The sequence below is a fragment of the Rhinolophus hipposideros genome (assembly GCF_964194185.1).
Source record: "Rhinolophus hipposideros genome assembly, chromosome: 11".
Classification (NCBI taxonomy): Eukaryota; Metazoa; Chordata; class Mammalia; order Chiroptera; family Rhinolophidae; genus Rhinolophus; species Rhinolophus hipposideros.
Genome location: NC_138057.1, coordinates 38,631,608 through 38,645,730, shown reverse-complemented (window position 1 = coordinate 38,645,730; position 14,123 = coordinate 38,631,608). Strand labels below are relative to the sequence as shown.

At 35.8% G+C, this 14,123-nt stretch overlaps 1 protein-coding gene across 9 annotated transcripts in view; it reads right to left on the bottom strand.

Moving 5' to 3' along the window:
- Positions 1-14,123, bottom strand: part of TMC1 (transmembrane channel like 1) — a 312,031-nt gene that overhangs the window by 78,759 nt on the left and 219,149 nt on the right. For all 9 annotated transcript variants that reach the window (XM_081067289.1, XM_081067284.1, XM_081067290.1 and 6 more), the window contains one exon: positions 7,744-7,872. In XM_081067289.1, coding sequence (XP_080923415.1) covers positions 7,744-7,872 — 129 coding nt within the window. The remainder of the gene's footprint in view (positions 1-7,743; positions 7,873-14,123) is intronic.

Below are 14,123 nucleotides of genomic sequence, written 5' to 3'. Positions count from 1 at the left end.
AATTCTGTGAGCTGGTTTTTAAACTGCTGGTAGCTTGAAATTGGTCATAGTGAGAGTATTTACACGATGTAAATTGGCAAATACTACAAATCAAGGCTCTTGACCAGCACACTCCTGCCTTTTACTCACATATTCACCCAGAGCCTTAAAAGGTCCCCATACTAATGATTCTCCTGCCTTCAGAATGAGTGTCCAGCGACAAAATAAATCACCATTAACACTGTCACCCACACAGGAAACAGTAATTGAATGCTTATGAGGTACAGAGCACAATGCAAGACCCTAAGGGGAAAAAAGCTTTCAGACACCTTTCATGTCCTGAGAAGCTCAAAATCTATTCAGAATAGAAGAGGATTTGCATGCAATTTTTTAAATCAACACAATACAGCATAACAAGAGAGCCAAATGAATAATAGAGTCTATTTGAGTCCCGTTTCCAGTTTCTATAGGAGTTGGCAAAGAAAGGAGTTGGCAAATATTGTCTCAGAAGGGAGGCAACATTTCATAAAGGAGATAGAATTCAGAACCGGGAGACACATGGGAAGAAGCAGAGCAGAAAAGTAGAGGGAAGATTGGAATCAACAAAGAAAAGGTACTCCGATGTCTAGAGAAGATTAAACTCACGTTACTGGGAATCATGGTTCAAATGAGAAGTAGTGCCACATCGAGAAAAAGAGTGAGGTTTTGGAGATGGAGAAATCTAGATTTGAATCTTCACCTTGACAGTTATTAGCTGTGTGAGGCTACTTTACCTCTGTGAATCTCAGTTTTCTCCTCTGTAAAAGAGGGATAACATTTCATTTTCAAGGTTACTATGAAAATTAAATAAGTTAATGTGTGCAAGACATCCTAGCACAGAATTTGATACAAAGTAGACACACAAAATATTTGGAGATGGTTTTGTCCACCTCCAAATCCTCATGATGGTCATCATCATCAATAACTCATGATTTGGAAAGGGAGCTTGGATTCCGAACATGAATTCAGATGGTGGAGCTCACTGATTTTTTTTTTTTTTTTTAAGCAAAAGCTTTTAAACTTTGTTAATTCCTAGGGGGACATTGAAGGCTTTGAACATAGAGGTGATATGTTTGAAGTGATGTTTTAAAAGAACAGCCTGGCTATAGTTCATGAACACTGTCTTTCAAGTTACATGGACTTGAGTTATGTCATGTGAGTTTACTAAAGCTATTGAAGACAATTGACTGCTGCTACTGGAATAGACGGAACTCATACAAGTATTGAGTATAGATAATAAGAAAGTTCTTGGCTAACATTCAGGTGAAATTCACAGGCAGGGTCAACTTCATGGGCTTATGACTGTGCAGTCACACAGGGCTCCCTACTCAGATGGGTTCTACGCTTACTTAATGCTTTGAGGTTGCCATCTTGAATTTCGTAACAGTTGAAATTCTTAGTTATTTTAACAAGAGGTCTTAAATTTTCATTTTGCACCAGGTCCTAAAAATGATGTTGCTAGTCGTGTTCATAAAATATGTTAAGTATAGCTAATAAATAAACTTGTAGCATAATTTATAAGATGTATTCCAATACATATAACAAGTTAGTAACCTGTAATACCTATCAAAAAAGATAATCGATAGCAAATATAATAAACAGATGAGAATATTATACTTAGAGAGGGATGGAAAGACCAACTTATAATCCTGTCACTTTGGGACTGATAAACTGTCACTGCTACATTGACCACTCATTGGTGTTATCCAATATAATTCTGTTTCCTGCACATGTGACCTATTCAAACAAAGTAGTTATAACTCATGGCATCTCAACAGGCTAATTAACAAGGTACTGCTATGGTCAGGTGTACTTGCTTTGTGTCAGTCTGATAAGGCAAATGCCTATCCTTGGCCCAAGTCATCTTCATTCCATGGGCCCCTTTGGGACCTCAGTCCTCTTAACTATACCATCATCAGGGTATGAAAGACAAGGCATATGAACACTGTGAAACCCAGGATTTAAAAAGTGGCCTACAACACCACTCTATTGCCATTCTACACCTAGTATGCTGATTTATCCCACCTCTTTGTCTTCACTTCTGACTGTGCTTTAAATTGACTTAATAAAACCATGTGACTTGAACATGTTAACTGGATTTGTGAGCCTTTCAGTCCTATGACCTCTGGGAGAGCTTGCCTGGTAGTATACTCTGAGACCATCATCACATGAAAGTAATTTTCTAAACAAGTTCAAATCGTGGCTCTATCACTTAATAGTTGTCTAAACATAAACAATTACTTATCCTCTCAGAACTTTGTTTTCCTTATATGAAAGCCAAAAAACAATACCTACCTTGAAGGATGGTTGCAAGTGATAAATGAAATTATGATAGTAATATAATAATAGATAACATGTATAAAATGATTAGTACGTGCCAGGCACCATTTTTAGTGCTTTAGATCTATTAACTGATTTAATCCTCTCAATAATTCTCTGAAGTACTCCCACTTTTATCCCACTTTATAGGTGAGGAAACTCATGGATGCAGAGGTTAAGAAACTTGCCAAGGTCACAGCATAATGCTTGATATCTAGTTAGGCACTTATTAAATAGATAAATTGAATGTCAATGTTATATTTTGACCTACAAAATTCAGATGTACCAATTGCCTATAGAGTCTCCATTCTTTGGATGAGAAAATCAGTATATACCCAAGATACCTGTACTGTACAAGAACCGAAGGCCTATGCTTCTGAAAGCTGAGTTGTTCGTTAAAAAGAATCCCAACTGACTAAGTGTGTGTTAGTGAGAGTGTACACGTGCTTGAAAGTCATCTTGTGTGGAATCCTCATTCCTTCAAAATGACAGAGGAAGGAAAGGCCTTTGTGAACTAAAGTAGAACTCATGTTTATTGCCTATGAAAAACTTAAGCTTCAAGGAAATTTAAAGAAAGGGTGAGGATGTGGGCCAAAGGGTTCAAACAGCTCCCATACAGCTCAAACAGAGGAAATCAAGTGTGGTCTAGTCTCACTTTCCTAGAAATATATTAGTTCCCCCAACCAAAAAATAAAATAAAAAAACAAACAGAAAGAAGTATGGTAGGATGAAGGGAGGTTGAGTAAGGGAGAACGTTATCTTAATGACTAGCTGATAGTTGCAAGCACTTGTTTAAATGTCATTGAAATCCTAAGAGTAACTTTCTTGGCTTTACTGACTGTTTCATTAATAAATCACCAGCCGTGGTCAGCCAATGGACCAGAAACATTGGGTCAGGGTGCTACAAAGCTCAGAAATTAAAATGGTCAGTATAATAGCTAAATAAACACTTTTTTCAAGATAAATATTTTAAAAATGGCTTCTACCCAAGATCCAGTCCTATTCAAAAGTACACTTATTGTGCTCCTGTACCCTAATTTGTAGATTCATAACATGTTAGAACCGCTCCCTCCCCAAAAGAAGCTTCTCTCCATATCCAGTTAAGTTGGGCTTTAAAACAACTTTTCACGTTAATAGGCACAGAAGCATTTTTATTTCACATGAATGCTTTATACGGAAGTACACTGTGTAGCAGAGAGAAATTGTAGGTCTCCCCTGCCTAAAGCTGGTGTTGTGGCAGAGCCACCCTCCCTCTCACCTCTGCCTCCCCTGAGCTGAAGGGATTTCACCAAAGCACTTGAACTCTGAGGACAGCAGTTTGAAAACCAAGGACTACAGTCCCATTCCGTCACTTCATAAATAAATAAACTAAGACTCAGAAGAGGCCAACTTAGAGGGAGAGCTTAGATTGGAGTCCAAGATGCTTAATTTTCAATCTAAAACCTATTCTACTAAAACAAAAAGTGGTTACTTTTTAAGTTTAGTCATGAGGACTTTTAATCTACAACATTGAATGTTTTGAGACAGTTAAAGGTTGTAGGTTTCAGCATGAGTAATACGTAGACCTGTTATTTTCCACCCAGGTATTTTATTTCACCTGTAGTAGCTGCTACCAGGCTAGTGTGACCACCTATTACAGGTAGGAAAGAGCTACCATGTTTCCCCGAAAACAAGACCTAGTTAGACCATCAGCTCTAATGCATCTTTTGGAGCAAAAAGTAATATAAGATCTGGTATTATATATATTATATTATATTATATTATATTATATTATATTATATTATATCATATCATATTATATTATATTATATTATTATAGTGGATCTTATATTAATTTTTGCTCCAAAAGACGCATTAGAGCTGATGGTCCGGCTAGGTCTTATTTTCAGGGAAACACGGTAGTCATCCAATTTCTGAGTTAAACCCATATACCACTTAAACACAAACTATACTTAAAATCCTCACTGTTGAGTTTTTTTTAGTTAGGTAACCAAAAAAAATAGGAAAGGACCTTCAAATAATTAGAAAATACACTACCATCTTCCTTTCCCTAGCACACCCCATCCCACACACGTTCTCACCCATTCAGTAGACCATTCACAAAGTAGAATATTCTACTTGATGAAGTTTTCTGTTTCTCAGAGTTAAAGATAGTCTCAACCTGACTATATATCAATGACTTTCAGAATGAAAAATAGAAATACACATTCCTGGTCTGGTCTAGAAACCCCTGCCCCTACACCCAAAGATTTTTAGTCAATAGGTTTAAGGCTACAGCAGTGTGTGAAACTGTATTAATACACAGGACAACACACGTTGAAAAACACTGTTCCACAATGATGGTGGAAAGGAAGTGGTTTCCCTTCATCCCTTCAGAGCAAATTCTGCTGCTTTGAAAATGCGAAGAGCCAGTTCCTGAGCCATATTTGAGAGTCCATATGGATTTACGACCCATTCTTGGAGCTTCTTGCCTATGTATTAACTGCGTATGTTAAACTGTCTGTTGACCCTAAGTCCTGAGGATGCTCACGTTCCTAGTGGCAGACAGTCTTTCAAAATGTGGGAACTATCCCTGAGTGTCCACAACATCCTCAGAACCATAAGCCACCACTCCTGAAGCTTTACTCTAAAACGTATCTTGAAAGCCTGACCCTCTCTAAAATCTGTTTCAGAGTTCAGAGCCATAAGGGAAGCTTTGGAACCCAGACACAGATCTAGGCATGGGATCAAAATATCTGTTCCAGTTATACTGAGCCGAGAGCCTTGAATTCCATTGATTTAGCCAGGAGTGATGACTGGAAGCCAGTTCTGGGAATAACCTTAGAAACACTCTCTCAGAGTTAGATATCCCTGAAAGACATAAAGGGTGAAAGGAAAGCTGCCTGGTAATAAGGACTGCTGTTGGTCTTCCTCTTTTCCCAATCCCTATCTCTTCTCACTTTTGAACATGTTTTAATGCCTGGACTCCTGTCCAAGACCCCAGGTCCTGGAATCTGCCACAAGACCACTTTGTGGGCTCACTTTGGAAAACCTGAGAGTGATCTGACCCTGGATTCTGCCAAATTGTCAACATACCTTCCTTCCTTTGTTGCAGCATCAAAATCTTGTTGTTCATACAAACTATAACCAATATATCACCATCTCCCAAGGGTTCTGAGGTTGCCTGTGGCTAGGTCTGCTCCCACCTAGCCCTGCCAAGTCCCACACTCCCTCCATCTCTCCAGTCACACTGCAGGGAACCAGGCAACATCAAGTCTATCCCGAGCTGTAAAAATTATTACAACCTTTATGTCCCAGCTATATGCTATGTTCTGGCACCATGCTAAGGGTTTTACATGAATTATCTCACTTGATGATTCCAATAACTCTGTAAATTAGTATAATTTCATAAAGAACCTGAAGTCAGAAGACTACGCAATTTATTTAAAATTGTACAGCTATTAAGTGGAAGACCTGAGATTCAAATGTAAGTCTGAACCATGCCTAGTCCACTGCCCTACATGGGAGATGCAGATAAGGGAGAATGGAGGATGTATTTCTACACCTCCATGAACGTGGAAAAGGGGGAGATGCTCTTTGGCATTTTTACTCAATTTCACACCATGCTTTGAAAGTTTACAATATCACTTTCCAATTTTGCAGCTTTCTGTATACAGTTACCTACGGTTCCCAGGTTTTAGGATTTCATGGCCAGTAATATCTCTAAATATATTTTGGGAGCCAACATAAAATTGCCAAATTTCCATTTTGCTAAGTAAGGATATTTTTAAACCTATCATTTAGTATCATTCTCACTTCATTAAATGAAAACTGTTTTAACAGACATACACATGCGAGTGCACACATGCTCGTGCACATACACACACACCCACTCTGTGGAACCAGGAATGCTGCTTGCCTTTGCTTTCATTCATGGCGGGCATGTACATGCACATACACAAGCAGTTCTCAGCCTACAACTGTCTGCTGTTGCACAAGTGTGCTGGGAGTACCATTGTTTGAAACTTGGAAAACCATACTTCACAAAACAAAACAATACCATTGTAAATGATGACTACATTCCCACCTCACAGGGTAGATCCACAATGTCTTATTTTGGGTATGAGGCCCCAGGAAGTTAAGCAATTTCCTTAAATAACCCACAAGCTGTGGCAGAGCCAAGATTAGAAGTGAATTATCCTGGTAGCTACTTCAGCTCTCTTTTCATCACCAGGAAAAATAAAATTATAATTTTCACGTTATATACATGTGTGTGTGTGTGTGTGTGTGCATTGCCAAAAAATGTATATACATTTTAAGAAAGGAAAAAACTGTATTAAAATCAAACTGATGCTAACAGCTTTGAACACCTCTTATAATTGCAGAAGTCAAACATGACTTGTATTCATCTTTTATTATCGGTATATATTATTACAATTTTAATAGCTTTTCCTTTCTTAAAATGTATATATAGTTTTTTTGCACCATATATATAACACTATATTATAATTTTCATATTATGTATACTGTTATATATATTATATACTATGTATACTATATACTACAATATTTAACATTACTAGTTAAATAGGCTTATGGAGTGATAGCTTTGGAAATTGACCACTATTTTAAAAAATGCTTCTGTGGAAAAATGCAACCTGTAGCACAATTGAGAGTTGCAATCCTGACTGTTAGCACAGACACATTCCCCTTTTTCATACCCTGCCTCCCCCAAACACCATAGCAAAGAAATACAATGTGATCCACAGAGGTGAATCTGCTTCCATCCCCAAGAAAAAGATAATTATTTGGCTTTTCATATTGAAAGTTCATAAACCTGTGTGCCTCTGAGTGTGTTTGCACCCTCATCAGCATTCAACATAGGAGTAAAATCAGGTCACTGACATGTTACCAGAGAATAGTTATCATAACCCTTAATTGGAATCACATGTACCGTCTGTTGGCTTAACATCCTTCCTACGTTTTCATGAGAATTGTCACATGAAAATATTATTTGAGGCTGGCACTCTGCAGAGAAACAAGAGTGTTCAATCCACACAAATTTGTAAAATTCAAATATGTGATCTCTTTCAGAGAGATAGTAATGAATGTGTTAAACTAAGGAAACTCAGTTCAAGGAATAAATGATCAAAGGTGACCACAGGGGTTATTAGACTTCAAACAATAAATTTTCGTATACTTTCAAATTTGTAATCATTAGTCCATCCTCTCTAATATATTGAGATATATACATATATATTTATATGATGTTATATATGAATATGACCATGTGCATTATATATAACTATATATACATATTACATATATGCTATATATCGTATTATCTATTAAATATAAGTAATACATAGAGGATTAGGAGATCAGTATCAAGGAAAGTGTTTCTAATTCTGAAAAGTGACATCATACTTGAGAACTTCAATTTTCTTCTCCATTTTCCATGGTTTGCATTTGACAGTAGCAATCATTAGTCTTTGCTCATCTAACTCTGCTTTCAGTCTTTCCAATTCTGCTTCATCAATTTCCTCTTCTTCTTCCCTTTAAAAGAAAAAAAACACCTTAATAAAGTTATGTTTTGCCTGACTTGCAAACATAAAGAACACTATCAAATACTCTGTCAACATGCCTCATCTTGGCTGTACATAGTACATGCTGAAATCCATGACCATTGGAGCCTGTATCTATCTGAACACTGATGCAGGATTTCTGAAATTATTATAACTTTAAACAACAGTGTTTACATTCTAATGTCCTGAAACCAAGCTGCTCTTATTCCATAGCCTGAAATTCTCAGAACTAGAAAATCTATGGAAAGAATAGTCACAGATCTATCAAGATGTCTAATGTCCTGAAACCAAGCTGCTCTTATTCCATAGCCTGAAACTCTCAGAACTATGAAAAGGATAGCTACAAATCTATCAAGATGTTTTTTGTCTCTTCTTTGTTCCCTTGTATACTTTACCTCACCGATTCAACATTTCATTTAAATTTTTTTATATTTCAATAAGGACAGTAAATTAGAGGTGAAGATGTCTTTGAGGTGCCCTTAAAATTTTTAAGTTAGCCCTGTCTCAAGCGAAAGAGAAAAAAATTGCAATAGACAAAAATAAAATCTATCTCTCAAAGGTAACTAAATCTTTTAATTAAAGTCAAAACTCCAATTGATAAAATTCAACTTCAATTATATTTGGTGGAAGTGAATCTTTAGTAGAGGCCTTCAAGGGAATTTCGTTTCTTATTGAAAAAACGAGTATATTTCTTCTGTGTTCCTAGTATTGCAAAAATACTACAGGGTCCAGAACTCAGAAAAAAAATCAAAACATAACATAAATTTAAATCGAGGAATGTAATGCCATATTGTAGAAATTAATTTTTTTTGGTAATAGATTGTTTCAGTTATTGAACTTTTTTTGCTGAACCTCAAACTCACCTTTCTATACTTAATATTGATTGCAGTGCTGGGTCTGGGATTCTAGAGCATATTTGCTTTGTCTACTGGCTCAATATTAGGCTACCACTAGGTCTTTCCTTTGGTTTTCTGTTTGCTTCTTGGGGTGACGCTTCCTCCTTGGTAATGCTTCTTCACCCCAGGAACATCAGGGCCTTCCCACAGCTGCAGGTGACTCTAGTTTGCCAATTTTTTCAACACTAGCAGAACCAGCTTCATCCCTTGAACATCCCCCCTCTGCAGTGGTTTCAGCTCTGTGGATCTCTTCTCTATGCTTCTAAGTTTTACTTTCAACCTCTTTCCCTTGTTTCTCTAGCCCTTGGGTGGTAGCTGCTTCCTAAAGTTGCTATCACCATGATGCCTTAGTGTTCTCTTTTCACTTTTCCAGTTACCTAGTTACCAAGTTACCAATTATTTATTATTTCTTAAACAGTTCCTTTGTTGAATGCTATTTGTTCAATTCACTGTTGAAATTTCCTTCTCCTAACTGGACCCCAGAAAGAAATTATAATCTGACTCAGAGTTAGTCAGAAACACATTTTGTTGTTCATGAAGTTTATGACTAAACATAGTAGGAATACTGCAAAAGCTGTTTTTGAAAATTCCAGCTGAGGAACAGGAGGATGTATCCATAGTTTTACAGACCATATAAAATGACTTTGAAAAAAAAAAAAAAAAGACTTTGCAATCCCCTCTCATTCCCACCAACCCATAGGTTTAATCAGGTCATGATTACTGAAGCAAAAATTCTTATTAACCTTCCAAAATAACACTTCCTGTGGACAGTTTGGTTTTTTAGTCTATTTAGGTATTTTTGCTTAGAATAGTAACGCTAACTCAAGAGAACTATAAAAGTACACTCCTAAAACACAACTCTAATTGCTAATTAAGTTGTTTCAGTTTTATAAAATCCTATGGTGCTGTATAATCATGACATAAAATACTTGGTGGGTTGTTTTTGTTTGTTTGTTTGTTTTTTTACTACATTTGTAGTCACAGTTTGTTTTTCTAATATGGCAATTAGAATAATATGTGAGTTGGTCTGTCTTAGGAGGGAAACATATTTTAGTAAAAATTATTTTATTAAACATTGTTTCTAAGTAAACAGACTAAATCTAAACTTTATAGGTTATTGTGTTACTGAGCTGTTTAAAGAAATGATCAAAAAGAAAAGGAAATGTATGTCAAGAAACTATCAAGAATGGATTAAAGTAGGGAAAAAAAGATTTAAGATTAATAATGTAATTGTTTGATATTTTAGTCTTTAACTTATCCCCCTTCCAAAATAATTCACAATATTTACATTTAGGCACCTTAAAGCTTCACATTACTAAGTTTGCATTAGAATCATATATAAAACAATACCTCATTTAATCCAGCATCATCAAAGAATAAAAGAATCATCTATTCAATATGTGGATTTACCATGTAATAAAAGCTTATTTCTTTACATGCCAAATTTTAGAAACAACTTAATAGAAAGCTTCCTCACACTAATTATATGCTTTCCTACTATCTTAAACCCAATATTTTATGTTTAACCTATCCAATTTCTATTCTTCCTTCAAAAATCATAAGAAATGTTTTCAATAATCCCTTTTCTGATTATCCCTATGAGAATAGTTTTCTCTAAGACTCCAAACCACTTTGTACTTTTTGTGGTTTTTTTTTTTTTAAGATTTTAATGGGGAAAGGGAACAGGACCTTATAGAGGAACAGTGTGTACTTCCAGGACTTTTTTCCAAGTCAACTAGTTGTCCTTTCAGTCTTAGTTGTGGAGGAGCAACTTAGCTCCAAGCCCAGTTGCCGTTGCTAGTTGCAGGGGGTGCTGCCCAACATCCCTTGTGGGAGTTGAGGAATCAAACCACCAACCTTATGGTTTAGAGGATGCGCTCCAACTAACTGAGCCATCCAGCAACTCAGCGGCAGCTCAGCTCAAGGTGCTGGGTTCAATCTTAGTTACAGGGGGCGCTGCTCACCATCCCTTATGGGACTGGAGGACTTGAACTGGCAACCTTGTGGTTGAGAGCCCACTGGCCCATGTGGAAATCGCACTGGCAGTCTTTGGAGTTAGGAGCATGGAGCTCTAACCGCCTGAGCCACCGGGCGGGTCCCCACTTTGTACTTCTTGTATGGCACGTTTATACTGTCTTGTTTCATACTAATTTGTGTCTAAGTGTTCTCTTTCTTATTTATATTATGAACTTCTAGAGAATGCAGAAAATTGCGTATTCACATCCAGGTATTCCAAAGACATTAGCAAATTATCTTCCACAGAAGTGGACGTGGATAAATATTTATTGAATAATTGTTTACATAGAGATTTTTTCTGGATGATACCCAGTGCTCAAAGTACACTAAAATATAACAGTGTCTTCCAAGATTAGTATGGTATGGAAAGACATTTATTCTTTCACTAAGTGATGCCAGACTGGTATATTTTTAAAGTCTTTGTTGTTAATTGTTGATTGGTCCAGGTGAATCATGCTGTGCTACAAGGAATAGTTGTTGGATAATTACCTTCAAATATGCGGGTAACTAAAATATTACTCTCCAGTATTACAGGAAAACTGTTTTTCTAGGAACCACTCAAAGAAAGTGCTAATCACAATCAAAGGTAATAGCACAGACATGCTTCACCTTCCAAAATTTAGGGCTAATCTGTGCAAGAATGGTTTTCTAGCTTAAGTTGGATTTATTTAAACAGTAGTCGTTAGAAAAAAGAAGGCATAATGTGCTGAATTTTTCACTGCTATGAACGTATTACTTATTCTCTTAGAACTGGGTCAGGAAAAGCCTGTAATATTATTAGAAATACTCCAAAATGTCTAACAAGGCAGTGTTTTTTAACTGTCTCTAAAGATGGTTTGCATTACAGCCTCGGTTTTAGTGGGTTTCAAATATTTTGTCAGCACAACGGAAATTCCTTAAGGTGTTTCACTTGAACATTTAAATAAAAAAAGACCATGAATTAATTAACCTAAATAAATGTGTTCTGATTTATTTGCTTACTAATCTTTCTCAAAATATTTGCTAATACATTTTCTTTAAAAAAAAAAAAAAAGATGCTTATCTTCAAAATGAACAATAGGAAATGGGCCCTAAAATAGAAATCAGAACTATTGATCCTCACAAATAATTTATGATACTATTTAGAATAGTACCATATTTAGAATAGTATCATATCAAATTGTGGCAGCAATAATATAATTTGCAAAACCCATGAAGACAAAGTTATCTGAGTTTGGCTCTGTGGAGTGAGGCAATAGGGAGGCAGGGGTGCTTGTGGGTTTCTCAGAATCAGGATGAGAGTGGGACCAACTACGGACAGAGACTGTCAAAAGAACAAGATTTTCTCAGGCAACAGGGGCCAAGACCCAGCTAATTCACATGGTCCTATTCCTAGAGGTTGAAGAGTTGACATGAGTACCTTAAGCAGACCAAGAAAGCAGAGTAATTCCCACCAAACTCACCTTTTTAAAAGGACCTCTCTGAGGCATAAGTGGACAGGGAAGGCACATTCTGCAACACAACTTATATCCTGCATAGGTCTATTGGTGACATCTTCTCAATGAAGATGTATAAGCTTTGCTAACAAGAAATATTCCTACTGTATTTTGCCGTGTATAATGCACACTTTTTTGCCCAAGTGTGTGAGGGGAAATGGGATGCGCATTGCACATGGGTAGTACTCATTCCGTATCTACGTAAATGTTTTTAATTCTTTTATTTATGTTTATGAGTTAAAAGTATAACTCTAGAAAGCAATAATGACATCCATATGCAAAATAATATCCTACAATACAATAATTGGTTTTGTTGAATTTACAACAAACTCGCAAAGACAAAGAGTTCTTGGCCATCTATGATGCGTAAATACCAGTAAATTTGTTACTGGTACATAACATTTCTTGTACCTCGTATCTATTCTTGTGTTTTGTAAGTATTTGTTATATAAAATTTCTGGTACCATAATATGTTTTTTAAAAATGCTACAATTCCTTTATAACATAAAAAACCAAGTACCTAAATGTAAACAAATACAAATTTTAATTAAAAAATTAAAATGAAAGATTTTTTTCCATGAAAGTTTGGGCCAAAAAAGTGGGTGCACATTATACACAGGAACACATTATACATGGCAAAAAAAGTAAATAATAATAGTAATAATAGTCACAATAAGACATGGAACTTAAAAATGTGTTGCATTTATTTTTAAATGGAACAAAGTATAAAAATATTTGAAAAGAAGATACAAATAAAAAATACCAGAGTCAAAATTTAAAGCAGGTGATGTCTTGATTATTAAAGAAAGAAGAGTAAGGAAGAGCTTCCTGGAGGAGAAGAAAAAGGAAGAGGAGAAGGAAGAAAAGGAGAATGAAGAGAAGAGAAGAGAGAAGATTTAAAAACATAAATTAATAAAAATACAATAACGAAGTAGGTGGGGTAACTCTTTTATTTTCAAAGGAATCACCGTCTATGAATGCTAAACTCTTCTACCTGACAAAATTTTCATACTGTTGTATTTAATTACAATTATTTATAAAGAGGAAAGTAACAACTAGATATTAAACACTGGAGTGTGTCGTCTTGGGAGGACATCTTAGAAAGTTCCTCATCATTTAAAGTTCTAGGAGTGTTTTGGAGAGATCTCATCACCTTGTGGTGATTTCATGGCCCTGCTACCTGGGATTGGCAGAGTAGGTTGGCTGCTCTCTTAAATCCTTTTCAAGGGGTCTAACATTTTCTATCATGAGATTTGTTTTACTTTCATATTCTTCCAACCTGCCTGCTGTCTACAAATTTCTGGAAAGTGAAGAGCAGAAAATTATTTCTTGGATTTTTCCCTAAATAGCATTAAATGTATTATTCTACATAAAGTCAGTACTCAGTAAAATGCTGGCCTGGTGAACCTGAAAAATGAAAGGTTGTATTAAAAAGGAAATGATAACCCCAATCCTCCGCAACAGGAGCCATACACTTTTTTTTGTTTGTTTTTTTGTAAAGGGACTGACAGTAATATTTTAGGCTTTGAGTGCTACATACACCTCTGTCCCATATTCGTCTTTTTATTATTATTAATAACCCTTTAAAACTGTAAGAACCATTCTTAGCTCTTGGGATAGAAGTAGTCATTGTTTGCCAACCTCTGCTCTGAAAATAAAGTAAACAAAATAAAATACTAATTTGGGCTCACTATTTAGGAGTTTTCCACTTCAATAACAATGCATATAATCAATGGGATAACTTTAAAATACGTAAATTAACTATAATATGTTAATAACTATGACAATTTAGATCTCTCATAAGGGAATTTCTCACAGCCATTTTTAATATATGT